We start from the raw sequence: 26228 nt of genomic DNA on the forward strand, positions 1-26228 counted from the left end.
GGTCAGTGCAAAGTCTCCATCATCCCGCCGACGGCTCTCAACAGCATCGACTCCGATGGTAGGCCCCCCCCCCCACACACACACACACACACACACACACACACACACACACACGACGCAACCGCGCTGACTCACTCAAAGGGTCAGAGGTTGAGCCATCGTTACATTTCAGAGATGAATGAGATTTCACCCCATTTAGTCGACCGACGTCTTCCCTCCTGAACTTTGACCTTCTTCCTCCCCGTCGCACGGCAGGGAGGAGCGGGGCGGTGTGATGATTCACGTGCTTTTGTCGGGCGCACAACGTCTCTTTTTCCCCCCCCGCAACCCGCTTCTCCCGTGAACCGCTGAGCGCACGAGAGGACAATTGTATTATTCTCTCTTCGTGTTACGGATCTCACTGTCAAATCCTGTCGGTGGCGTCGGGAGAGAAGCGCCGGCCGCTGGTATTTGTTCCAGGAAATTGGCAATTTCTCGTTTCGCGGCGAGGTGGTTAAAAATAGGCCGATGTGACAGGACGGCACACACACACCTCTGAAGGCTGAAAATAAATCATCTCCGGGCGAGGTGTGTGTGTGTGTGTGAAAGAGAGAGAGGAATCATAATAAGATGAATCCTAACTTGCTGTCAAAATGGACACACATATCCGTCATCATGTAATATTTCATAAAAGGAAGCGGGAGGAGCTCTGCAGATGGCTGCAAAGCCCCCGAGGCTCCCTGCAGGTTCCCTGTTCAGCATAGTGTGTGTCTGTACTGCTTTGTTCATACGTGACGACTCTGTCCTTCTCCTTATATAAGTGTGTGTGTCTGTGTGTGTGTGTGTGTGTGTGTGTGTGCCTACCAGAGCCTGCATTAAACCCATTTTAGATGAAGATCAGCACCTGCGAGACAGACTCGGATAAGCGTGTGTGATTGAATTACTGTTGCGGAAGTCCATGGCTGAGTCTCGTGCACACACACACACACACGCGCGCGCGGACCCACACACACACACACACACACGCGCGCGCGCGGGCAGTGCACACACAGCCTGTGAAAAGCTGGCATCGGCTAATTGGGAGGCGGATAAAAGAGAGGTAGAGGAAGAGAGGACGGGGAATCCAGATGACAGGAGGAGGACGAGAGAAAAGCAGAAGACGCAAGAAAGGGAAAGAAAAAAAGAGAAACCCTTCATCTCTCTCTCTCTCTCTCTCTCTCTCTCTCTCTCTCTCTCTCTCTCTCTCTCTCTCTCTCTCTCTCTCTCTCTGTGTGCATCTCCTCACGTTTCAGTGCCCCTCTGCCCAAATGCAGGCTGGGAAGGGAGGGGGGCGTCTGGTTGTAATTGGCTGATGGGCAGACTCTGGCACGTGCCGGAGCGTTGTGACTCTCCTCCCCTTCCCTTCTTTTTTCTCTTACTTACTGACAACAACATCCCAAAGAAAGAGAGAGAGAGAGAGAGAGAGAGAGGGAGAGGGAGAGGGAGAGGGAGAGGGAGAGAGGGGAGACGAAGAAAAATCGAAGAGGGTAGACAGAGAGATTAGGGAGCAGAAGGAAGACGTGAAAGAGGATGCGAGGGGTGAGGGAGGAGGAAAGGAGGGAGTGGTAGGAGTTTATAGCAGTGCCACACACACACACACACACACACACACACACACATGGTGGAAGCCCCCCATATGCACGGAGCTGTCAACACAGTGGGGGTGCACAGATTATGCTGCGAGCGCAGAAACCTCTTGTTGCATTACCTCCCACAGATTAGTGTGTGTGTGTGTGTGTGTGTGTGTGTGTGTGTGTGTGTGTGCGTGTCGGAGAGAGTGTGAGTGTGCGCTTCGCGAGGGAGCAAAACACGTGTTTTTGGCATGTGCTGCGCTCCCATGCATTATTACGCTCAGTCTGAGATGAGGTTGTGTAGCGATGCCGCTGCTCGAGCTGCGCTCTGATTTTATTCAAACCACAGACGACTGTCCTTAAAATCCACAGTAAATACTTTCACATCAGCTGCTCTGAATTGTATTTTAAATGAATTAAATATGTTTCAACTCTAATTTTGTTATGTGTAAATCTGTAAATAAGCAGAAATTGTGTCCAAAGCGTTAAAGATTACGACGTAAACCCAACATGTAGAATATACATATTGTATGTACATATTGTATGTACACACAATAAGTATATTCATACTGTATGTACACACAATAAGTATATTCATACTGTATGTACATACTCAGAATCAGATATGATTTATTGCTAAGTATGTTGCACATGCAATGAATTTGGTTGAGTGCATGACAATAAACAACATGAAATAATATAGACAGAAACTAAAAAATGTGTCTAAAAACAAATAAACATAATGTGACATTCAGTTGACATCTGAAGGCACATGCTCAGACGTGCACAAAAACTAATATATTAACTTCACACCATGGACAATCGGCATGACAAAAGTAAAGATGAAGAATATCATCTGGGAGCCGCTCGTCCTCCTCCTCACCGCGCAGAGGCCGGCCGACACACAAGACACGCAACAACAGTACGAAATGGTATTTCCTCCGCTTCCCTTCTGGTGGATTGAAATTGAGTTTGCTTCACTCGCTTCAGGCTTCTGGAAGGCCACCTGCCCGCCGTCCTGCGCCAGCCCGCTGCTCGTCTTCGTCAACTCCAAAAGCGGCGACAACCAGGGGGTGAAGTTCCTGCGCCGCTTCAAGCAGCTCCTCAACCCGGCTCAGGTGTTCGACCTGGTCAACGGCGGGCCGCACCTCGGGTGAGCGCCACGAACTCATCAGGGAACCGCTGCAAAGCGAAAAACGTCCTGGAATTGTCCTTGAAAATAATTGAATCCCAAAAAGGTTTTGGAAAAGTCGTGTAAATGTGTTTTATTCATGTCGTCCATTTAGTTTGAATAATGAATATGCTTTCAAAAGAAAAGACGCTCAAAATATAGTATAGTATATATTTCAGGGTTCTTTTGGTCATTGGAAACCTGGAATTGTCCTTGAAAATAATCTAATCCCAAAAGGTTCTGGAAAGGTCAACCAAATATGTCATATTCATGTGTTCATGTCGTCCATTTACGCTGAGTTTGAAATAATTAATATGCTTTTAAAAGAAAAGACGTTAAAAATGGTATGGCCATGGAAAACATGGAAAGTCATGGAATTTTAAAATGGACATTTCCAGCCCCGGAAAAGTCCTTCAAAATAATCCCAAAACTTTTTGTAAAAGTCATGTGAATGTGTTATATTCATGTGTTCATGAAGTTCATTTACGCTGAGTTTAAATAATGAATCTGCTTTTAAAAGAAAGAGGCTCAAAATATCAGCAGCATACATACAGACATCTATATAAATGTTTATTCTTTTAATCAAACTATTGTCTCATTCATTTGAGTCATTTAAGGTTTACTGTATGCTTTGAATCCTCATTGTTAGTTTAAATACTACATTTTATCACTTTTTACTGTTTACACACTGATTTCACTCCATGTTTGTCATGGAAATTTGGTTTAAAGTCATGAAAATTTGGTTTAAAGTCGTAGAAATGCATTGGTCAAAATGTGAAAACGTGTGTTTGTGTGTGTGTGTTTTTGTCAGTCTGCGCCTGTTCCAGAAGTTTGACAACTTCCGCATCCTGGTGTGTGGAGGCGACGGCAGCGTGGGCTGGGTCCTCTCAGAGATCGACAAACTCAACCTCCACAAACAGGTAACGACGCACTGAACTCAAGTATTGGGAGCACTTTGAACGTCATTCCCGAAAGCCGCCTATCAAAAAACCATATTAGGCAGATAATCCTGGTTTTTAAATGTTAAACTGGCCAGAACAGAATAAGCTGCGAGTAGATGCCATGTGTTTTTGGCCAATGTGCCAGTTGGAGCTTCTTTTTTTCTGCCTTGGCCCCCGGCCAGCTTACACAAAGACACACACACACACACAGATCTCATTTTGACTGGAGCAGGGATGAACTCCCCCTCTGCCTGTGTTTCAGTGCCAGCTGGGGGTGCTGCCCTTGGGCACGGGCAACGATCTGGCCCGGGTGCTGGGCTGGGGCCCTTCGTGCGACGACGACACCCAGCTGCCCCAGATCCTGGAGAAGTTGGAGAGGGCCAGCACCAAGATGCTGGACCGCTGGAGCATCATGACCTACGAGATCAAGATCCCGCCCAAACACAGCTGCCCCACCACGCCCGAGGGCGCCGACGACTGCCAGGTACTCGCGGGGGGCTGACGGGCGTTCATGCGCACCAGTAGACACCAGTAGACACCAGTAGACACCAGCAAACCCAGCGGGAGCTTCCAGAGGCTGAGGGGGCGTCCCCTCAGCTCAGGCTCAAGAGATGGAGGAGTTTCCCCTGACGGACGAATCCCTTTCTCATGACATAGTGTCCTCAGTTTGTTGTAATGTTTGAAGTACTCATGGACGTTTGTTCTCTCTCCAGTTTCACATTTCAGCCTATGAAGACTCGGTCGCTGCTCACCTCACAAAGATCCTCAACTCGGAGCAGAACTCTGTGGTCATCTCCTCTGCCAAGTACGTTATCTATATATATATATATACATATGTATATATATCTAGCTATGTATTTGTCCATTCGTCCATCCACCAAACCTGAATGTTTTCTCCCCGATGTTTAGGATCCTGTGTGAAACGGTGAAGGATTTTGTTTCCAAAGTGGGGAAAGCCTACGAAAAAAGTGCAGACAACTCCGATGAGTGCGACACCATGTCCCTCAAAGTAAGCCTCAAACACAAAGCGGTCGACATCCATCGCCGGGCCACGCCCTCCCCTTCGTATTACGTTTCCTCTGAACGCCGCGGCGCTACATCCGCCCCTCTGTTTGTTCCCTCCAGTGTGCCGTCCTCAACGAGAAGCTGGACTCCCTCCTCCAGGCGCTCAACTCCGAGAGCCAGGCGCTGCCGTCGCTCGCCCACTCCACCCCTCCCATCGTGGAGGAGGAGGAAGAGGAGGAGGAGGAGGCCAGCGAGGAGAGCCTGACGGAGCTCAAGGAGAAGCTGGAGGAGGAGGAGACGGAGAAGGGAGGCGGCGGGGCGCCGCACCAGCTGTTCAAAAGCAGAGAGCAGATGATGCTCCGGGCCAACAGTCTGAAGAAAGCCCTGCGACAGATCATAGAGCAGGCCGAGAGAGGTAGTTATGGAGGCAGAACCCACCTCAAACTACTTCAAACACATATATATATATATATATATACGTAGTAAAGGTCGGGTTACAAGCCGCTACTACCTTCGGTGGGTGTCCCAGCTAGCTCCCCGCTGTAGCCAGTTAGTGCTGCTGCTAGTTCCCGAGCTAGCCCCCCCTCCCCGCTAGCTCCTCGCTAGCTTCATCCTAGCTCATCGCTAGTTCCCCGACAACCACCGAAGGTAGCGGGACCAGCCCCGACTCAGACTGCGGGGATGCAGGCAGTAGCTAGCAGCAGCGAGGAGCTAGCAGCAGCGGGGAGCTAGCAGTAGCGCTAGCTCGCAACAGCGGAGAAACCCACCGTAGTAGCGGCTTGTAACCCGACTTTTACGGTAGTTCTTTTCAAATACGTTTCATTCACACTTGTAACAATCCTTTTAAAAAACAAAAATGACCAATCTTACATTCGTTTTAGCGTTGTTTCATAATTTAACTCTTTTAACAGGAATAAATCTTCTTTTAATCTGTTTTTTTTTTTAGCTTTTTGTACAGTAAACTTGCAGACATCTTTAAAAAAATCACATTCACACTCCTGTATTGAAAACAAGCTTTGTACACAGTGACTTTGCTTTAACTTTGTACATTGTCTGCAATATTTTATAATATCCCAAATCCTTCAATTGCATAACATGAGATCTGACAAACAATGGATTTGTGTTAACTGCAATCCTATGTTGTCATAAGAGCAGAAATGAATGCTTATCATCACGCAGACACTGTTTTAGGCTGTCCTGCACAAAGCGTGGCGGCGTGTGGCATCGTGCTCTCTGTTCAACCCTCCCGCCCGTCTCCTTAGTGGTGGACGAGCAGAACTCCCACACGGACGACACCGAGCTGCCGTCCCCCCTGGAGTTCAGGAAGGACAGCGAGGACGAGAACAGAGACAGCGAGAAGGACGAGGACACCAAGGAGCTGGAAGCAGTGACATGTGAGTCCCGAATCTCTGAACCCCGAACGTCCCGCAGACCTCTCTTCCCCCTCCCATCGATGCATTTTCATCCTGGGCCCTTTCCAAAAAACACTTAACCTGTCCGGCCGCGCCTCTTCGATTTCCAAGTGTCCCGCCTCGCCAGCTGGCACCGCTCTCAGCCACTTTAAAGATATTTAATTTAATTAGTGGTTTGAGGCCCATTTTAAGAAGATAGCTGATGTGTTGGAGCGCGTTCCTTCTCTCTTTGTTCCACTGCAAACCGTCGCTCCTCCCATCATTTGGTTCCATAACGCAGCGTTGCCCTCCTCCTCATCGTAAACGGACGACTTTTTTAAGATTACTCTGCTTTGGGAAGTGAATTGGTGCAATAGGAGATCACACAGGATTTAAATGTCGCCCCCTTGTGTATAGAGACGCAGACACGCAGCTAGTGGGGGGAAAAAAGTGCTGCTGACGCAAATCATGTTTCCTGTCATAAATAAACTGAAGGATTAGGGCTGAAAGCGCACAGATCGAGCACCGCTCTGCTGTCATACTCCATCTCTTGCACCAGGCCAAGCTGTTTACCCCTGCATCTTCAGTCTCTGCAACAGGAATAACAGAGGACTTATTATTATTATTTTTATTAATAATAATAATAATAATAATAATAATAAGAGATTTAACGTGTCAAAGCTGCGGCGGCGGGACAATCATAAAGCCTGCGTGTGCCTGGTTATATATATCTAAACCTGTGTAATTCAGGCAGCTTTGTACACTCATGTGTGAATGTCTATTGTGCCTCTTTGTGTGTGTGTGTGTGCGACGGCCACAGGATGTGTTATTGTCTTCGGGGCAGAACTTCTTCCTGTTTATCATAAGGCCGCTTCCTTCCTTCCTTCCTTCCACACATTTTCCAGCCGCTGGAAGACGAGGAGGTATCAGTCCAACCCACTGTGCTATGTATCCTCCCTATGCTTCCTCTTCTCGCCTCCTTACTCCTTCCTGACCTGGACACAAATCCCCTTAAAACAAAAAACAATCACAAGGGAACTGAAGGGATTGTAAAATCCATGTTTCAGTAAATCTCCGCCTTGCCAAACCTGCGTGTGCCTGTGTGTGTGTGTGTGTACGTCTGTGTGTGTGTGTACGTCTGTGTGTGTGTGTGTGTGTGGGTGTGTGTGTTGCCCCGTGGAGGATCCCCGGGGGGGCCAGCATGAGCAGCGAGGACGCTCTGCGGCGAACACGCGATGTGCGGAGGCCGCCATCGTGCACTCGCACGGAAAAACAGCTGAAAGCTAAAAAGAGGAGAGGAGCAACCTCACTGAGCACGCTCAGTCCTGAAAGAGACAAATGTCACACTGATATTTGCACGTGACAAACATATTTCAGCGTATGTGTATGCACATGTACACAGCTGATTATCTTCCTGAAATACATTTGCATTTATTTTTTTTTCTCCTTTCTTTTTAGTTACTCACAAATCCAGTTTGGCACATGGACAGCAACAACCATAGAAATCCTTCAGAATAAAAGCATCATCTTCACAAATTTAGCAAAAAACAACAAAAACTTCACATTTGTTTGCTTGAAATACTCCTGTTTGTCCTCACTTCAAAAATCCACGTTTATTTTCTCGAAAATTCCATCACTTAATTTGCTTTTATTCATTCCCTGCTTTTATTCTGAAGGCCAGAATAAAAGTACTAATACACAGTATGTTCACTGTTTTGAATATGAATAAAATGTTTAACTAAACATTAACTAAATTAACCTAATTATATGAACTATTGTCAATCATTATCAAAGAGGGCTTTTACTTTTTTAAATAGTTTTCTCCCTAATATGGCAGTCACACTCACTCACTGCAGCTGTGCTGGCGTTGTGCCCCCTGGTGGGATGAGAGGAGTGGCATCACATGAAAAAAAAAGAACAGAAGAAAAGTGATGTAATTGTGTACCCTCTATTGTGCTAACCGCTAACAACCTGCGCTCAGAAACACTTTGCTATGAGTGACAGGGACCTTTTTTTTCTTCTCTGTCTCCAGCCGCCAAGAGCCCGTGTTCCCCCACGGAGAGGAGGGTGAGCCGCAGCACCCAGTCCTACAGCTCCTTCACCATCACGCCCTTCACCACCAGCAAGGAGAACCTGCCCGTGCTCAACACTCGCATCATCTGCCCCGGTAAGCGCCCAAATCTCTCCATTTGACCTTCACGAACCGCATGATGACGATCGCTGGGATATTTCGGCTCAGCCTCGTGTGACAGATGTCCGTGTTTGTGTGTGTGTGTGTGTGTGTGTGTGTGTGTAGGCTTGCGGGCAGGCCTGGCTGCCTCCATCGCCGGCAGCTCCATCATTAGCAAGATGCTGCTGGCTAACATCGACCCCTTCGGCGCCACGCCGTTCATCGACCCCGACCTCGACTCCCTGTAAGTCCCGTCGCGTGTCTCCTCCACGTCTCCGTCGCCGCTTGAACGTCCGTCCACATGCGTCGTTTTTGTGAGTGAGCTGTAGGACTTCCTGACTGTTTATCTTCTCGTGTGTGTGTGTGTGTGTCTTGTTTCTCCACCCAGAGAGGGCTACATGGAGAAGTGTGTGATGAACAACTACTTCGGCATTGGCCTGGACGCCAAGATCTCCCTGGAGTTCAACAACAAGCGAGAGGAGCACCCGGAGAAATGCAGGTGAGTCCCTCAGCCAATCAGGTGGCTTCAGGTTTACAAGGCCTCACTAGTGAGTAGGGTTGGGAACCGAGAACCGGTGCTAGTATGGCACCGGTTCCAAGACTTCTGGTACTTACCGGACTGAAACACAACGCAGATTTCGGTGCTTACTTTCGGCGCCCGAGCTTCAAATACTTTTTTTTCAACACTACTCTGTCATGTTGCACGGTATACAGAAACTAAGAAGGTAGCGCGGTACCCGCACGTTAAAAACAATGGGATCTTGCATATTTTTATGCGACCAATACTTTATTAAAATCGCGTGCCATGTTCCTGGATGCAGCTCAAGGGGGCGGGGCTCAAGGGGGCGGGGCTACCAGCACACTGGGGAGACAACATGAGCGCAGGAGAAACAAAGCTGTAGTCCAGTAAAGCCAGTAAAACTGTTTTGTATGTATTTATTCATAGTATATTTTAAACAGTTAATATATTATTCAATTTGAAGAAAAAAAAATGGCCTTGGCAATAAAAAGGTATCGGTTTAGCACCGGTATTGGAAAAAAACCCAAATGATATCTATCCCTACTTATGATTAAAGTGTATTGTGCCGCATGCGCTCCATTCATCACGATTAGTCAAGCTGATACTGTTTGTTTTATTGTATTATAAACCCCAGTAATCCCGTGTTCATCCCCACTGCTCATGCTTATCATGCATAAATAATTGTACGAAGTGAGAAACCCTTTCTCGTGTCTGCGTGCTTTACAGCTGCTCTCCTCCCAGCTGTCCCGTGAAAAAAAAAAAAGAAAAAGCTTTTGTTTCTCCACCACAGGAGTCGCACCAAGAACATGATGTGGTACGGCGTTCTGGGCACGAAGGAGCTCCTGCAGAGGACCTACAAGAACCTGGAGCAGAAGGTCCAGCTCGAGGTGAGAAAAGGGAGAAAAGGCGGAGGCCACGGGTGCTGCCGCGCGGCGCCGAGCCAGACGGCGTCCTGCGCGCTTTACACCGCGAAACGAAACACGAGTGGACGAGAAACCTGGTCGTCTGCGGGCAGCTGGAGGCGGCAATCTGCCCCCAGCCGGGGAGCGATTTAGATGAAGAGGTTTCCTCGCCGCTTCTCAAGAGTCTCTCTCTTCCCGAGCCGCGACGTTAATCTCCTCCACCGTGTGTCGCGGGGCGGCGTCGCGGCAGTGAAGGGGCGAAGCGTGATGCCGCAACCGCGCGGCTTATTTCTCACCTCAAATTTATTCGGAGGCTGATTTGGACGGTTTTCGCGAGGCGTGAGGACGCGACGAGGACGGACGCGCCTGCTGACACGCTTCTCCAGTCAGGAAATGTGTCAAAGGAAAGAGAAAGAAATGTTGAAATCGTCTGCTGAGACTATTTAAGTCCTTTTAGAGAAAATAATTCAATTGTATTGAAGATGGAAACCTGCTTAAACAGTCAGGTGTTACGGTTTAATGCCTTAAATGTCTTAAATGTGCATTTATACAACAGAAATTTAACTATACTATGACAAATGTTTTTTTTTTCCTTTATTGCTCTTTGCTTTGGCTGTAAAATTGGACTAAAGTGAAAAAAAGTTAGCAACAAAAGGTTGTAAAATATGTTAGATTTTAGAGGTATCAGACACATTTTGATATGTTGAGTATCACAATATCATGTTTTGTGATACTGTGTCAAATAAAAAAATAAAAACACTATTAATGGATAGTTTACATGCAGACAGAAGCCAATTTCCACCACAAAAAAAATAGGACCAAAAAAAAAAATGAATCGACTTTTTTTTCTTTATCGTTGCCTTTTTTTCTTATCTTGACTTGAAAAAAGGCAACAAAAAAAACTTTGAATATAAAACAGTGCTTGCAATGTTAAATTAAAAGAATACGTGAATTGAAACAAGACGGGACTATGATGTGTGACTTGTTTTGTTGTACGAAAAATCCATATTTACATTTAAATGAAGGTATTGTAAAACCAAAGTGATGAAATAATGTATTGCTTAGATGTTTTTAAAAAAAATTTTGTCGTCTTTTTTTTTTTTGGTCCTAATTCGTCAATGAAAAAAAAAAGTTGATTTATTTTCTTTTTGTTTTTGGTCCTAATTTTTTTTTTTTTTTGTGGCGGAAATGGGCTTCTATACATTCCCATTATGTACGCTTTTAAAATATAAATTGCTTATTGAATGAGGACGACTGTATCACGATGCATATATCATATCGCTAGATGCACAGTTTGATCTGATGTTCTGACTCCCTGACTTTCCCCTGTGGACACACACACACACACACACACACACACACACACACACACACACACACACACGGCTTCTCCCATCACTCACTGGTCGGCTCGGTTATCTTCTGTCCTCCCCGCAGTGTGACGGCCAGTACATCCCGCTGCCCAGCCTCCAGGGCATCGCAGTGTTGAACATTCCCAGCTACGCGGGCGGGACCAACTTCTGGGGCGGCACCAAGGAGGACGACGTGAGTACACGCACTGGCAGCGCGCCCGGAGGAGCTGCTATCCGGCTGGTTAGCGCTCGTCGGGGCGACTCGAGAGGCACCTTCAGGGAGGGGGAAAAAGGGGGAGGAGGGTTGGACCGACGCTCATCCACCTCGCTCTCCTTTTTATGGTTAAATATGGAGCGACTGCCTGGACAGCGTGACCCCCGAGAGCCTGGAGGTGCTGAGAGAGATATTTGTGCTTGTTTGTTTAAGGCCCTGAGTACAAGGGCTGCTGAGGGATTAGAGTCAGTTTGCACGCACACACACACACACACACACACACACACACACACACACACACACACACACACACACACCCCTAAGTGAGCCCCTGCAGAGTTTACCCTTGGACACACATACAGTATGTGCATTTGCTGTTATGTAACAGTTTTGCTGGAGCGGAGGAAACATGGAGAGGACATTTAGTTATTGCTCACACACACACAGACACACACTAATACATTACAATGCATGGTTTTAAATCATAGTCCTAGTCGCCAATAGAGCTATCAGTTTAGTGGTTTAATTGCACATTTTGACACGTTGCTGCAGACCTGCGGCTTTGAAGAGTGAAAACAAAGAGCGAGTTTATCGGAAAGTAGAGTTCAAATGCACGCAGCTGGTCCCAAACACTGACGGCAAACATGGAGACGTCCACATGTTTCCACCTCTGCTCCAGCAGTGGACGCGGGACACTTGGCTCGGTGTGTTTTGGTTTCCATCTAGTGACTCGCTTCACACACGACAGCGCGGCGCGCCGTTGGATCGTTTCATCTCAGAGAAATGTAGCCAGAGATTATTTTTTCTTTTCTTCTGTTTTTTTGAGCCTCTCTGTATGTCCTCGGGCGGACGCTGACTCGGCATCGCGTCGACCTTTTCACGGGCGGTTTGCAGGAAGAGATCGATAGCAGACTTGTCGGGAGCCTCTGCTTTCAGAAACAATTCATTTGTGTTTCCGGGCTGCTGACGAGGCGACCTGTCTGCTTTGTTTTGACGAATACGGAGGAAATGTACAGCGATACGGGCTCACAGTTACACGGAAGGGTCAGGATGCGGATGTTTTAGGTTTCTGTCGACAAAGGTCACGCACAGACTCAAAGCAACAATCAATATTGTGGCAGCATTTTTGTATATATATATACGTTTTTCTCATAATGATTATCCAGACCTGGTAATGTCCAATTAATACATGTGCATGTACATACATAATACTATGTCCTCTATTAATATTGAGCCGGTAAACTCGTCAAGATTCCTCTAAAAAACACAACTGCAGCTCTGATGTATTAATATATGCAGGAACACTTTCTATAACGCCTTATATTTTGCTTATAGAGCAGTATGATTATATTTAAAATCACTGATAAAGAATGCATAACGCTTTTAACTATCATCTGAAAAATGTTTTATAATGACTTATGAGGTCAAGAATTATATTCGTTCATAATTTTTGGGCCAATCACTGACATTTATTTTTGGAAGCATCATAGTGTATAACAAAACATTCTCAGTATCTGTTTAATGATTTATAATCACTGTTTTAATTGTTTTATAAGTTACTCCGTGGCCATTGGACGCTTTAAGTAAAAAAGTCGATGCAAGATTTCTTTTTTATCAAATTAATGTATACTTTCCTTAAAGTAAACTACTTAAAGTAACTTATAATCACATTATAAGGCATTATACATTTTTAAATAATATATTACAACGATGATAACCTGTTATAAAGCATTATGAATGTTTACGAGTGCTTCTAACTATAACTAAACAATGCCAAATGCAGATTATGATGTATTAAAGTTATATTTATAATGCATAATAGATATGAGCGTCCTAGAAAGTGTTACCATGTATAACATTAGTGCTTTATAAATGCTTTTTTCGTCCGTAAGAAAAGCATGAGGGACTCGTGCAGGGTGGGAGGTGGAGACGTTCTGATAGAGGGCTGAAGGTGTTTCTTTGCTCGCTGACGTCGTCTCCGTGCTGCAGATCTTCTGCGCGCCGTCGTTTGACGATAAGATCCTGGAGGTGGTGGCCGTGTTCGGGAGCATGCAGATGGCCGTGTCCAGAGTCATCAAGCTGCAGCACCACCGCATCGCACAGGTGAGGAGGCGCCTCGAAACCAGCACGAGGAAAAGAAAATACACACATATATAAAGATGTGTATGTGTAGTAATAATAATAAATACACTCGTCACTTTACCCTTCACCTGTCACTTTCACACAATCAATAACTTCAGTCCGTGAATTATTATGTTTATTGGTTTTTTACTTGCTTGTTGCATTTTTACTTATTTACTTACTTCTTTTATCTAAGTTTTTATACTTTTATTTTGTATTATCTGTATAATATACTATATTTTTACTTATTTACTTACTTCTTTTATCTAACTTTTTATACTTTTATTTTGTATTATCTGTATGATATACTATATTTTTAGAGTTAAATGTTCATTGCTATTGTTGTCGTTGTTAAATGTTGTGCACCTCCCGGCAGGACAAATTCCTTGTTTGAGCAAACTCACTTGGCAATAAATGGTTCTGATTCTGATAATAATAACTTTATTTATGTAGCACTTTAACAAACAGAGTTTACAAAGTGCTTTGACAGATTTGCAAAGCATAGACACGACCCAAAAAAAGACCATACCATAAAGGCATTGAACACAACCAAACCAAACAAGTAGCCAAAAAGAACCGTAGAAAATAAAAACATAAAAGGATGACATCATTTAAAAGCAAATTCTTTAAAAATGGGTTTTAAGAAGTGATTCAAAAGAAGTTCTGGTCATGCGTGTGTGCCTCTCTGCCTCCCTGGAAACCAGTGCCGGACCGTGAAGATCACCATCCTGGGGGACGAGGGCGTTCCCATCCAGGTGGACGGAGAGGCCTGGATCCAGCCGCCCGGCGTCATCAAGATCCAGCACAAGAACCGAGCGCAGATGCTCACCAGAGACCGGGTGAGACCGCGTGGGAAGTTTAAACTAAAAGGAGGAGGGAGGGGGGCGGGAGGCGGGGTTCTGGTAGATTTGCTTCTCGTCATACGCGCTCATCCTTTACGTTCTCCTCCCGCAGGCCTTTGAGAACACGCTGAAGTCGTGGGAGGACAAGCTGAAGTACGACAAGCCTCCCCTGCGGCCTCACCTGTACCCGCAGCAGTCGGTGGACCTGGCGACGGAGGAGGAGGCCGCCATGGTGCAGATGTGCGCCCGAGCCGCGGAGGAGCTCATCACGAGGTAAGCGGAGCACACGCGTGCGCGCGTTGAGCTTTTTTTTTTTTACAGTCATCATCTATCTGCCAGCCCACTGAGCGGCGCTCCTGTCTCGTCACAGGATTTGCGAGGCCGCCAAGACCAACGGGTTCCTGGAGCAGGAGCTGGCTCACGCCGTCAACGCCTCGTCCCACGCCATCAACAAAACACACCCCAAGTTCCCCGAGGTGAGCGAGAGGCGCGACGACGCTAAATGCTACACCGCGCCACATGCTAATACGAGAAGCAGCTACCAGGATTGTCATATAAAGCAATGCTTGCTTGTTTTCTGTTGTGTGTTCGTGCACAGTTATGTGTATTCTATGGTATGGAAGCCCATTTCCGCCACAAAAAAAAAAATTAGAACCCCTCAAAAAATTTGGGGACTTTTTTTTTCGTCGACTTTTTTTTGGGTCCAAAAAAAAAATCTACAGAAAAAAAAAACATTCTGACTTATGAAGAAGAAGAAAAACACGAAAAAAGTCATATTTTTCTTAGTCATGAATTTATTTATTTTTGTCACTTATTTTCATAATTATTATATTAAATATATTTTTATTTTTTTAATTATTATTAATGTTTGGGGCTAATTTTTTTTTTGTGGCGAAAATGGGCTTCCATAGTAAAGTGTGTGGCACCAAATTTCCCCTTGTGTATTAATAAAGTACATATCTATCTATCTATCTTAACTGCGGTGTTTGTTGTATTTTACAGTGTTTACACTTTCATTATGTTAGCTAATATTTTCCGCACAATAATCTAGACAGTAGTGACTAAAAAATGTGTTACTATTTGCACATATATCACTTTATTTTAATTGTTCTGAGCGAGTAAGTTGCAATTTCTTTTTTTTTTTTCATCTGATGGAGCGATCTGGTTTACTTGAAAGTGATTTTCTTTATTCTACTATTCATAAAAGCACAGATGGAGTCACAAAATGATTGTTATTTACAGTGAAGCTGTAAACCTAGTGGAAACACTGCATTGTGGGAGCTTACACTAAATAACCGTTGTGTCCCGCTTGCAGAGTCTGACCAGAAACACGGCCATCGAGGTGGCCAGCACCGTCAAGGCTCTGTACAACGAGACCGAGTCTCTGCTGCTGGGCCGGGTCTCTCTGGTGAGTTCACCCTGATGCTAATGACTTTATTTCACTTTTCACGCCACATTAAAGGATACTTCTGGTTCAATATGAATTTAATTTAACTTCTTGTGTGTGTGTGTGTGTGTGTGTGTCCTTTGCAGCAACTGGACCCCCCAGAGGAGGATCAGCTGTCCAGTGCTCTGCAGAGCGTGGATCTGGAACTGGGCAAACTGGGAGAGATCCCCTGGCTCTACCACATACTGCAGCCCAACGACGAGGAGGTGAGCCCCCCCACCCCCTCCCCTCCTCTGCTGAACACCTCGCACGTACACACACACACACATGTAGATGCCCCACCATTGTGTTTGACCATCACTTGTATAAAAAAACAAAGCCCCCTGCACGCATGCGGCGTATGTCCTTCTGTGTAACGTGGCTCCACGTATCGGAAGAGCTGAGTAGCTAAATGAAAGGCTGTAGGTTGACTGTGCTTATGTACCAGGACCACTCGCTGGGCTACGGCAAGAGGAACAGCCGCAGCAGCAGCAGCATGTTTCGCATAGTGCCCAAGTTCAAGAAGGAGAAGGCCGCCAAGAAGACGAGCCCTCAGTCAGGTAGGGCTGCGCCCACTTTTCCCTCTCTAGCGAACAACAAAGGGATGGGGAGGAAGTCAGAGTAACGCCTCCTCCTCCTCCTCCTCCTCCGTGGAGGATCTCGGTCGGCCACAGTCACCGCCTTTTTGATTCAAAGGGACGGGAGTGTTAGCGCAAACACCATGAGAAGCTGATCTTATAACGTCCAGCTGGTGGCAGTGTTCCACCTCCATTTGTATAGCGGATGGTTTTAGTGTTGTGTTGTTGTGTGTCCCTCGCCCTCGAAGGCCGCAGAACTCATTTCACACTCCAATGAAACGCTTTAGATTATTAAACACGTCAGCAGGACGATGAGTGTCATTCGTGCTGTATGACCACTGTGTTTACACTCACACACACACACACACACTGCACGTTAAAGACACACACACACACTCAACTTGGTTCTTCTGACAATCCCCACAAGTCCACACGTGAAGGTCTGGCTTCGTAGGAGCAGCGTGCAGAATGGGTGTGTGTGTGAGGTGTCACATCCCACAGTCCTGACCATTAACTTGCACCCTCCCCACCCACTTCCCCCTCCTCCATTCATCCTCTCATCAAGCCGTCTACGCGGCTTCTCAAAGTCAGCTGGAAGAACGCGGCTGCAGCAAAAAGCCTGCAGGGGGATCGAATGTCTCGCGGGAACACGAGCATCTAAATCTTGTTTTCTTTTCTTCTCGATATCAAGTCAATACTTGGCTCCCAGACGACAAACACGTGACTCTGCGTTGCGGCGCACTAAAGTGGGTAGACGGTCTGACCAATGGGAGCGCGTCAGCAGACTGAAGGGGGTTAAACAGTGTCGGGCCTTCCTCTGGTCGCAGGCTGCGTTTCCTGCAGGCCGCTCAGGCTTCCGCCTCCCTTCCACTTCCTACTTTTTCTTGTGTGTGTGTTCTGATATTGGTCGATGATGTGCATGCCCCTCCCCCTCCTTCGCCCCCTTCCGGTCTTCCTGGAACGGCATCGGCCGCCGCCTTGTTCTCACCAACCTTTGGCCTTTTGTCAAAACTCCTCCTCCTCCTCCGCCAGCCGCCGCCACTGCTCTCCCTCTTCCCTTCCTCTCTGGCGCTCTCCCTCCATCTTTATTCCATCTTCTCTTCCGCCCTTCAGCGATTGATTCACCACAAAGTTGTGCCCATTCGTGAGGGTTGTGTGTGTGTGCGTGTGTGCGTGTGAGTGTGTGCGCAAATATCATATTCATATTCCAGAGAGAGCGCGGATGGGACAAGCGGTGTTGAGTGAAGTGCGAGCGTGAGAGCTTTTGGTGTGTGTGTGTGTGTGTGTGTGTGCATACCTGTGAGGCGCCCTGAGCCCCTCTCTGCTCTGCCCCGTGTGTGTGTGTGTTGGTGTGTGTGTGTGTGTGTGTGTGTGTGTGTGTGTGTGTGTGTAGTGGAAAGATGGGGCACAGAGGAGGTGGGCGTCTGGCTGGAACAGCTGAGTCTGGGCGAGTACAGAGACACCTTCATCCGACACGACATCAGAGGCTCGGAGCTGCTGCACCTGGAGAGAAGGGACCTGAAGGTACACACACACACACACACACACGCACACACACCTCGATCCCTCAGTGTGAACCGTCTCGTCCTACCCACGATCAACTCTTTCTCTCTCGTCTGCTGGTCTTCCTCTGCTCTTTGTCCTGGTAGACGTCTCCCCCGTTTTGCCTCCTCTGCTCTGCATCGCTCTGCTTGGCTTCTTTACCGTCTGGTCGTTGCTTTGTGAAAGACTCTTCGCTGTGACCCACTAACTCTGTGTGTGTCTGTGTGTGTGTGTGTGTCCTGAAGAGGGGGAAAGCTGGGATGGGATGGGTAAGGATGGGGAGGGAATGGATCAAAACTGGGCTGGTTGTCGAGGAGCCAAAAGTGCAAAGTCAGGCGATATGCTAGGGACGAATCTTCAAGAAAAAAAGAAAAGAGAGGAGAATGAAATTAGACATTTGGGTCATTTGTTTTTACACGATCATGCTAACATGCACAGATCACAAATTCCCACCGCGTCCACTTGAGTTTGTTGAATTGAGGAGAAAAGATAGAACTTCCTCTGCTGAAGAGCAGAAGTGAAAGAAACAAGCTGCTCCTTCTTTCGTCTGTGAGTAAATGCATCCACGGTTACTTTGCCAGAGTGAAATCGCCTCGTAAGGATCACAAAGTGTGAGGTAGGACATTTTTAACTTGGCCTTTTATGCAGTTGAACTCGTCGCTGCTCTCTGGTGGTCAAACGGAGGTACTGCGTGTAAATGAACCCACACGAGGATTTCCTCGGGATTTCTTGTCGCTAATCGGCCGACGCAAGTGCCGACATCGGTGAACCCGGGATGGGACGAGATCAGTTGGGGCGCGATTTCTAAAGCCGCGCCCCGGCCACAGGACGTCAGCGTGGTGACACCCGCACGCACGCTCATTCCACCGTCAGTTGTCTCATTCGTATGGAAGCCTATTTCCGTACACACACACACAAAAAAATTAAGAGAAAAAAAAATTAAAAAAATTATGACCAAAAAAAGAAAATTAGGATGAAAAAAAGAAAAGAAATTATGACCAAAAAAAATGATTAAAAAACAATTAGGACAAAAATAAATTTTTAAAAATTATGACCAAAAAAAACTTCTTTTTTTTTTTTTTTTGCCTTTTTTCAAGTCAACGAAAACAAGCAAAAAAGACAACAACAAAAATTTTTTTTTTTTTTTTTTTGTTGTATTTTTTATTTTTGGATCGTAATTTTAAATTTTTGTGGCGGAAATAGGCTTCCATACATTTGTCCAGTTTGCTGTGTCGCTTTCCCGTTTTGTTGTAACACATTTGAGTTCGACGGAAACGATTCATCCATTAGTCCATCAACTCAAAAGCCGACATGTGTTCACATTTCATCAAGCATTATTTTTCATTTTTAGGCAAACGTTCACTAGTTCTGTTTCATTCTATACATATATATATATATATATATATATATATATATATATATATATATATATATATATATATATAGTTTAATGATGTTTAGACCAAATGATTGATTGATTAATCAATAAAAGAATGGAAGGAATAATGAGAATAACCTTCACACAGCTCTGGGTAAACGACTGAACAAAGTTGTAACTGATCTCTACCGAAAGGAATATATAAATGATGTATTCTTTGATTCAGCACATGACTGCTGAGGTCACCAGGAGACCAGAGCGAGTGGTTGGTAATCCAGACTCTGGTACCACATCAACCTTTAAAAAAATAAGAAGAAAATCATGTTTTCTATGCTTTGAATGTGTTTGTTTCACAGCTTACCACCACAGAGAAAAAAATCTACATGGTCATTCTGTTTTGCGAGAGCGCCGCCGAGGCTGAACATGTGTGTGTGTGTGTGTGTGTGTGTGTGTGTGTGTGTGTGTGGACTCCCACAGCGACTCATGACAGCAGCAGCTCGCTCAGAGGACGCCACGTCGACTGATCACGCTTATTCTGCTCAAGTGACAAAAAAGTCCAAATCTGTCATTTTATCATTTACACCTGTGAAAAGCCACAGAAAAAATATTGAGTCACAAACCAAAACGCTGCAATAAAGTAATTATTTAAAAAAAAAGAAGTAAAAAGTCAGTTTTATTGTCAACTTTTCATATGTGCAAACATACAGTAGATTGAAAGTGTGTTTCTCTTCTGTCCAAAGTGAGTAATAATAAAGTGCAAAACAGTTTAAAAGTAAAAATAATTGAGAAAAAGAAGAAAAAAGAGAACAACATATAAGCATATAAAAAAATGAGGAAACTATGAAAGACTACGAGTCTGTATTTTAGCAGCATTCAGACATGTGAGTCTAAAAGAGGACGGAATTTGAATCTTCAGCCTAAAATATATTTAAAAAGTGACGTGATTACCGGAGTTATTCCAGTTCATCTGGACGTCCTGGAGGTTCATCCCACAGACATTTCACTCATAACCGAAGAGGACAAGGAGTGCGGTCCTCTGTGCGTCATGGACGGCTACACAAAAGGACTTTGCCATCCATCTGTTGTTCAATTAATTCCGCCTAAACCAAAGTGTGGTGGCCCTAAAAGGCCGATGTTTGGTTGTAGCGTAACACCATGAATGCGTGAGTGCGTTTTTTAATGTGCTGGGCTTCTTCTTCTTCCTCCCTCCACCCGACAGGATCTGGGGATATCGAAAGTGGGTCATATGAAGAGAATTCTCCAGGGAACTAAAGACCTGGCCAAGGCCTCCATGGTTGACCTTTAACCCGGGAAGCAGACGCAACCGGAGAGGAGGGGGAAGCGGACGTTCCCCTCGCAGCGGCGGAGGAGTTTTTGGCAGCACCGCAGGGCAGCGAAGGCGACGAGAGGTATTCGAGGAGAGCTGGATTTTCTTCTTCTTCTTCTTCTTCTTCTTTTTTTTTGTTGTATCCCTCTGCTGAGAAAGCCTTTGTGATGTTGTTAACGAGGTGACGTCGGTGTGTTCGTTTGTGCGTCGGTGCCAAAATGACAGTCGAGGGAAAGCGGTTTGCAACGCGAGAGGACTTCATGGATCTTCACACACAAAGAAAAGAGAAGAAAAAAAAAGAGCCATTTCTAAGTTAATAACCATTCATAGCGCACAATCAGGTATGCAAACGGGATAACAATAGTAGCAACAACAAAAAAAAAAACAGGACTTCCATGAGCTTCAGGCAACCGCTGGACGTCCCAGAGGCTGCAGATGCATCCAAGCCGCCGCTTGGAGATGAAGATGAAGACGAGGGCGTGACATCACAGCGTAGCCGGTCACCTGGAGAGGTGCGGCTTTCGCCCGATAAGCAGCGGGGATACCGTCCCTCTCGCTCGTCTTTAGATACGTTTAACTGCATGATGAGTGTCTTGATTCTTTCTTTTTCTTTCTTTCTTTCGTGTGCAAAATAACACTTGAACAAGTTTGACATGACTTAAGTATTACGATGCCATTTGTTACTACTGAAAGCATCCGTTTTGGTTTTGAAATCCAACTTCTTCTCTTCTTTTTTTGTCTTTATTTTCGCGAGTTTTTATTTATTTTGGTTTGCATGATGATGGCGTGTCAAAGGTTTGTGTCAAAGTGCCATATTTGCAGTCATTTTAGCGTGAAACGTGCTCTATTGGTAGAAGTCATAAGAAGTTTATATCTATTTTTCTTCTTCTTCTTCTTTTAAAGCTCTTGATGAGGTATGAGTATTTGGAATTTAATATTTGTAATGACACGTTCTCTGTGGATGTGAAATCAGTACCAAAGTGAATGTCTAAAGGAAACATGGATGACTTTGTTCAGGTCTTAAATTAAACCGGCCAGCAGGTCTTAGTTCTTAAATCCATTTAAGATTACCGCATCACCTGCAAGGTGGTGAGCTTTTCATTTTTTTTAAGGAACACTTAAAAGGCACTTTCTACTCCTTGCTTCATGCAAGTGCAAATACTCATATCATTACATAGAAGTAACGATTCACCTCAACTTTTGAACTTTCGGGCAGTTTAACACAGTATTTAACGCTAATGAGAATAAGTTAGATATGAGTTTTAGATTATAATAGAAGCAGTTGATCTGCAGCCTGCGAGTGCAGCTTTATTCTTCTTTTTTTTTCTTCAAAAATGACAAGTGAGACGTTGCTAGAACACTACTTTTACCTTGTTAGTTTCTTTTAAGACTGGTGGCATTACAGGGTATATTTCTATATGTGATGCTAAGTTTGTATATACATATATGCACTGTATATATATATAGACCGGTGTATGCAAACCATGTTTGTAAGTGTTGTAGTCTAATGCATTTGTAGATTGCTGACATGGCATGCATTGTCAACAGCGTACACTATTTGATTGTGTATATTACACCATAACAATTGTGTATTTTTTTTGTTCTAATCTCTTGTACATGATGATGCTGTTGTCTTCTAATGATGGTGCAATATTTTATCTCTTGTTTTGATACTGTCTCTGCAGCTTTCTGACATGATGTTTATCACAAAAACAAAAGAAATGCGTTGAAAGAGGGTTTTTTTGTACATGTACTCTTCCCCCTGAGATTAGGGGGATTAGATTTTAACAGTTAAGCCCCGTAATCTGAGTGCTTTTTCTTCTTCTTCTTCTTCTTCTTCTTATGGACTAGTTTGTAGTTTTGCTCCTCTGTGCTTCCAAGATGACACTAAAGTAGGACGGTGTAAGCGAATGAGTAGAATGGGCAGACGCGACTGTTGTGTTTACACCTAATACGTATCGCAATGTGTGTGTGTGTGTGTGTGTGTGTGTGCGCGCGCGCGCGTTGTGGCTTCCTCTACAACCGTGGCATATTGTACCTTTTTATCAGCAATCGTGTACTTTCGATTGCCGACTAATCTTATCACGTCGTTTTCAAGAACTTCCCCCACTTTTTGGAGAATAATCTGTTGCTTTGTGTGTCGGTTTTTAATTCTGCCTTTTTTCACCTTTTTAAGAGGAATAAGTCGAAGTTAGTTGTGTTTTTTTTTTTAAATTATTCTATTTACTGAATATCGAGCGCTGCGTTTTAGCACGAGCACGCGTTTTTTTCCCATCTGTCATCATCCATCAACGCATCCTAAACACTAATCGAATGTGAGTGCGTCCGGGGCCGGAGCGCGTGTTGTCTGGACTGCGCCACCAGGGGGCGACCTCTCTCCTGCCCTGCCTCGCGCTGTGGAGCAGCTCTGTCCTTAAGAAAACCTATGAATAAGTAATATAACATATTAATAAGTCACGTGAGCTGCTTGCTCAGGCCGACAATCAGTTGCGTTCAGGCTCCTGTGCTCAGTGTGCTGCCTTGCTGCAGGGCTCGAAGAAATCAATAAGCCGATCAATCAAATTCAAGACACAGGATAGGTTTTTTTGTTGCTAATACTTTATAATAACCATTAAAATAAAGGGTCAGTCTGTAGTTAATGAGCTGTAGTTAATCAAACAATGAAATAATGCATTATTGATGTTGATTAATTATTAGTTATGCTACGCATGTTTTGCATCACAGCTTATAACAATTACTTTCTGATTACACTATGAACAGTTTACTGTTGTACGCGTTGTCAAATTATATTATATATATTATTTAATAATAAAAATGTATTATGTATTTGTTAATGATTACCAAATTATTAGTAAAATATCTATAAACCGGCCATAGATGGACTAGAAGGTCATTAATAAACATTGACAAAGTATCTGTCTAATTACTTTGTATAGATACTTAAAGTATTTTAATCGACAGTCGTCAAAATAATGTAAAAGGGTGTTCATAAATATATATATATATATATATATATATATATATATATATATATATATATATATATATATATATATATATATATACAATAAACTGTTTTTATGAATAATTAGTAAACATTATAAATGACAATTTCATTGCTGGTTAATAGTAAAGTCATTATTAGATAATTCAGTGTATTTATTAATGATGGTTATTATTGACTGTGGCCCTGCCTTTTGTTTCATTGATTCGATCAGATTCATTCTTCTCTGTTTTGACGCTCGTCGGCCTTCTGACAGCCGTAATCTCTGGTTTAGGTTCAGGTTTAGTCCGAGTTGAAGCCTTTCTGTTAGTATGTGCTTTAAATGCGGCGGTTTACGACAACTGCTGCACGCTGCCTTGGTCACCGTGTTTTTTAATTTAATCTCCATCGTTGACAGTCACCCGGCTGATGCAGTTTTCTGAGCCGTCTGTCCGTGTTTCCGTTAGTGTCTCTCGTTCTCAAGCGTTCGGGCCTCCAGGCGAGAGGATGCTTGACCTTGAGCTTGACCTCTCCCCACACAAAGTGGAAGTAGCCACCTTTCTCCCTCGCTGTGTTTCCCAGTGGTCTGTAAATAATGCTGCACACTGCCTGGTCCCTCCTCCCCCCCAAAAAAACAAGGAAACCCCATGCTCCCTAAAAGATGGGACGACATGATCGCCTCTGACGTGGTTCCCAAAGTGATGGGAGAAAAGTGAGTTTCATTCGTTTACATTATGTTTACAATGGCACAGTTTTCATTTTTAAGAATATATATGTAGGTATAAACAATATTTGCATATTTATTGCCTAAGGTTAAATGACATGATGTGTGTGTGTGTTGTGTTTTCACATTTGGAATATAATGTTACAGTTGTCACCTGTATTACTATCTGGATGATTTTGGTAACAGTAGTTGATCATTTTTATGACTACTAAGTGACTGTTTTCTGTGCCTTTTTATGGTTAGAATGCATGGTTAACTATTTATTACGATTTGGAGTCACTGAGATGTGTATTTTTGTATTCTGAATAAATAAATGGTTCCGCTTTTGTTGTACATTTTGTAGGTGCCTTAAACCAGGCTACCTATTCATATCTCTCTTCTTCAATAAAACCAAATACATATGCAGTGGTGTCTCCGCCTCCTTCTGTTTCGATTCCCCTTCCACTAAAAGGACAAGCTACAAAATGTGGAGCATCTTCGGGGATAACATGGGCTCCAGTTGACCGTTATACATGGATATTTAATAGCCCCCCCCCTCCAATGAAAGAAAAGAAAGTTTGTCATGAGATAAATCAGTTCTGCAAACAGATTGCATGTGGCGTTCCAACGTTTCCATACCAAGTGTTGAATAGCTTCATTGTGACTTAACTGTGGGCCATCTGTGACATTTGAATTTCTTTTGGATCACCCACATCCTCGAGCATTTCTCTCCACATCCTCTTCTCTGCTTTTATTCTTCTCTCACAGTCTCGTAATGTTTTCAGTTGCTCATTTTTCTTCGAGTCAATGTTGTTTTCTTCTCTTGTCATCTCGCTTCATCTCTGGCAACATTTTCTTATTTTCACTATTTCGCCGCTGTTTCACAAATTGTCAAAACCTCAAAATGTTTCCACCTTGAAGCAAAAAAACCCCTCCACTCTTATTTCCATATGTTGTGACTGTTGATGTGCCCACAGTAATCCAAAGTTTCCAGCATTTTTTGTTCATTTTTTTGACATGCATTAAGACAATAACAATCAAAGAACTGAAAACATCTGTGATGGTAAGGAAATGAAAGCATATGGCAACCCTTTTAAAGGTCAAACATCAGGCGTAAGTGACGTTTCCTGGAGCCAACAACGACAACAAAACAATTTCTCTTTTTATCTGCCCACACTGTTTTCATCCTTTACCAAAGGGTCGAGATATCAATAACTTCCTGGTAACTGTACCCGAGAAGGTTTAATTTTTACATCTGAAGTTTCATACAAGATCTAAAAATGTGATTAATCAAATGGTGGAATAACCCAGTAAACGGTAAAATAATGCTTGGCAATATTGTTGGAAACTTCCCTTTTCTTTAAAATGAGCATTTTAGCATTGTTTCCTTTCCAGTCACCACAACCGAAGAACTTTAATCTCCTTGTACACATTTTAGATACAAGTTGATTGTTTTTGTTGTCAATTTCAAAAACTATGTTCTATTAAGGACTGAACAACAAACAACGCAACTGATTCACAGGACAGTACAAGGAAAGAATGCAAATAACTAATCACTAATAAATGTCACAAGAGCATAGTGTCAGCATTTTAAGTGATACAGCTCTGTAAATGCACAAATTCAAATCAGCAATTTGTGTCTGTGGCGTGTAGTGTGGAATAGTTTCAAATAGCTCCATAAAGGGTGCTATGGAAGTAATAAAACTATATGTACACTATACTGTGAATGCATCAGGTGTGGCATTAACATAACAAATGCAAGATTTGGAAAAATTAAATGATATATATATATATATATATATATATATATATATATATATATATATATATATATATATATATATATATATATATGCGTGTGTGTGTGTGTGTGTGCTTCACTGCTGCAGCAGTTTGTGTCTTCATATACAATGATATTCATTAAAAACATAAACGTAAACATAAAAGCCATACAAAACACCCTGCAGTTTGATTTTTTTGTGCTCGACAATGACAGAGTGCGACACGCATCGTGTTCTCGGTAATCGATTGATGATGCCTCGTCACTCTTGTTTTCATGGGAAGAGTGGTGTT

General features: G+C 44.0%; 1 protein-coding gene across 6 annotated transcripts in view; it reads left to right on the plus strand.

The window, feature by feature from the left end:
* The window catches only part of dgkh (diacylglycerol kinase, eta), a 37616-nt gene extending 14513 nt beyond the window's left edge, over window positions 1-23103 (plus strand). For 3 of the 6 annotated variants that reach the window (XM_068572651.1, XM_068572652.1, XM_068572654.1), the window contains 22 exons: window positions 1-58; window positions 2580-2742; window positions 3572-3680; window positions 3964-4185; window positions 4415-4506; window positions 4611-4710; window positions 4827-5121; window positions 5969-6100; window positions 8130-8264; window positions 8394-8511; window positions 8656-8766; window positions 9578-9674; window positions 11127-11234; window positions 13245-13358; window positions 14081-14215; window positions 14331-14491; window positions 14589-14694; window positions 15534-15626; window positions 15752-15871; window positions 16093-16204; window positions 17616-17746; window positions 20362-23103. The exon at window positions 1-58 is cut by the window's left edge and continues 45 nt beyond it. In XM_068572651.1, coding sequence (XP_068428752.1) covers window positions 1-58; window positions 2580-2742; window positions 3572-3680; window positions 3964-4185; window positions 4415-4506; window positions 4611-4710; window positions 4827-5121; window positions 5969-6100; window positions 8130-8264; window positions 8394-8511; window positions 8656-8766; window positions 9578-9674; window positions 11127-11234; window positions 13245-13358; window positions 14081-14215; window positions 14331-14491; window positions 14589-14694; window positions 15534-15626; window positions 15752-15871; window positions 16093-16204; window positions 17616-17746; window positions 20362-20448 — 2799 coding nt within the window. In that variant the 3' untranslated portion in view covers window positions 20449-23103. Of the gene's footprint in view, window positions 59-2579; window positions 2743-3571; window positions 3681-3963; window positions 4186-4414; window positions 4507-4610; window positions 4711-4826; window positions 5122-5968; window positions 6101-8129; window positions 8265-8393; window positions 8512-8655; window positions 8767-9577; window positions 9675-11126; window positions 11235-13244; window positions 13359-14080; window positions 14216-14330; window positions 14492-14588; window positions 14695-15533; window positions 15627-15751; window positions 15872-16070; window positions 16205-17615; window positions 17747-20361 lie in introns of all 6 variants that reach the window. The other 3 variants (XM_068572653.1, XM_068572656.1, XM_068572655.1) reach the window with 3 other exon arrangements.
* The last annotated feature ends 3125 nt before the right edge of the window (window positions 23104-26228 follow it).

Source organism: Clinocottus analis, unplaced genomic scaffold (assembly GCF_023055335.1).
Source record: "Clinocottus analis isolate CAN_PGR_092001 unplaced genomic scaffold, fCliAna1.0.p SCAF_12, whole genome shotgun sequence".
NCBI classification, from domain to species: Eukaryota; Metazoa; Chordata; class Actinopteri; order Perciformes; family Cottidae; genus Clinocottus; species Clinocottus analis.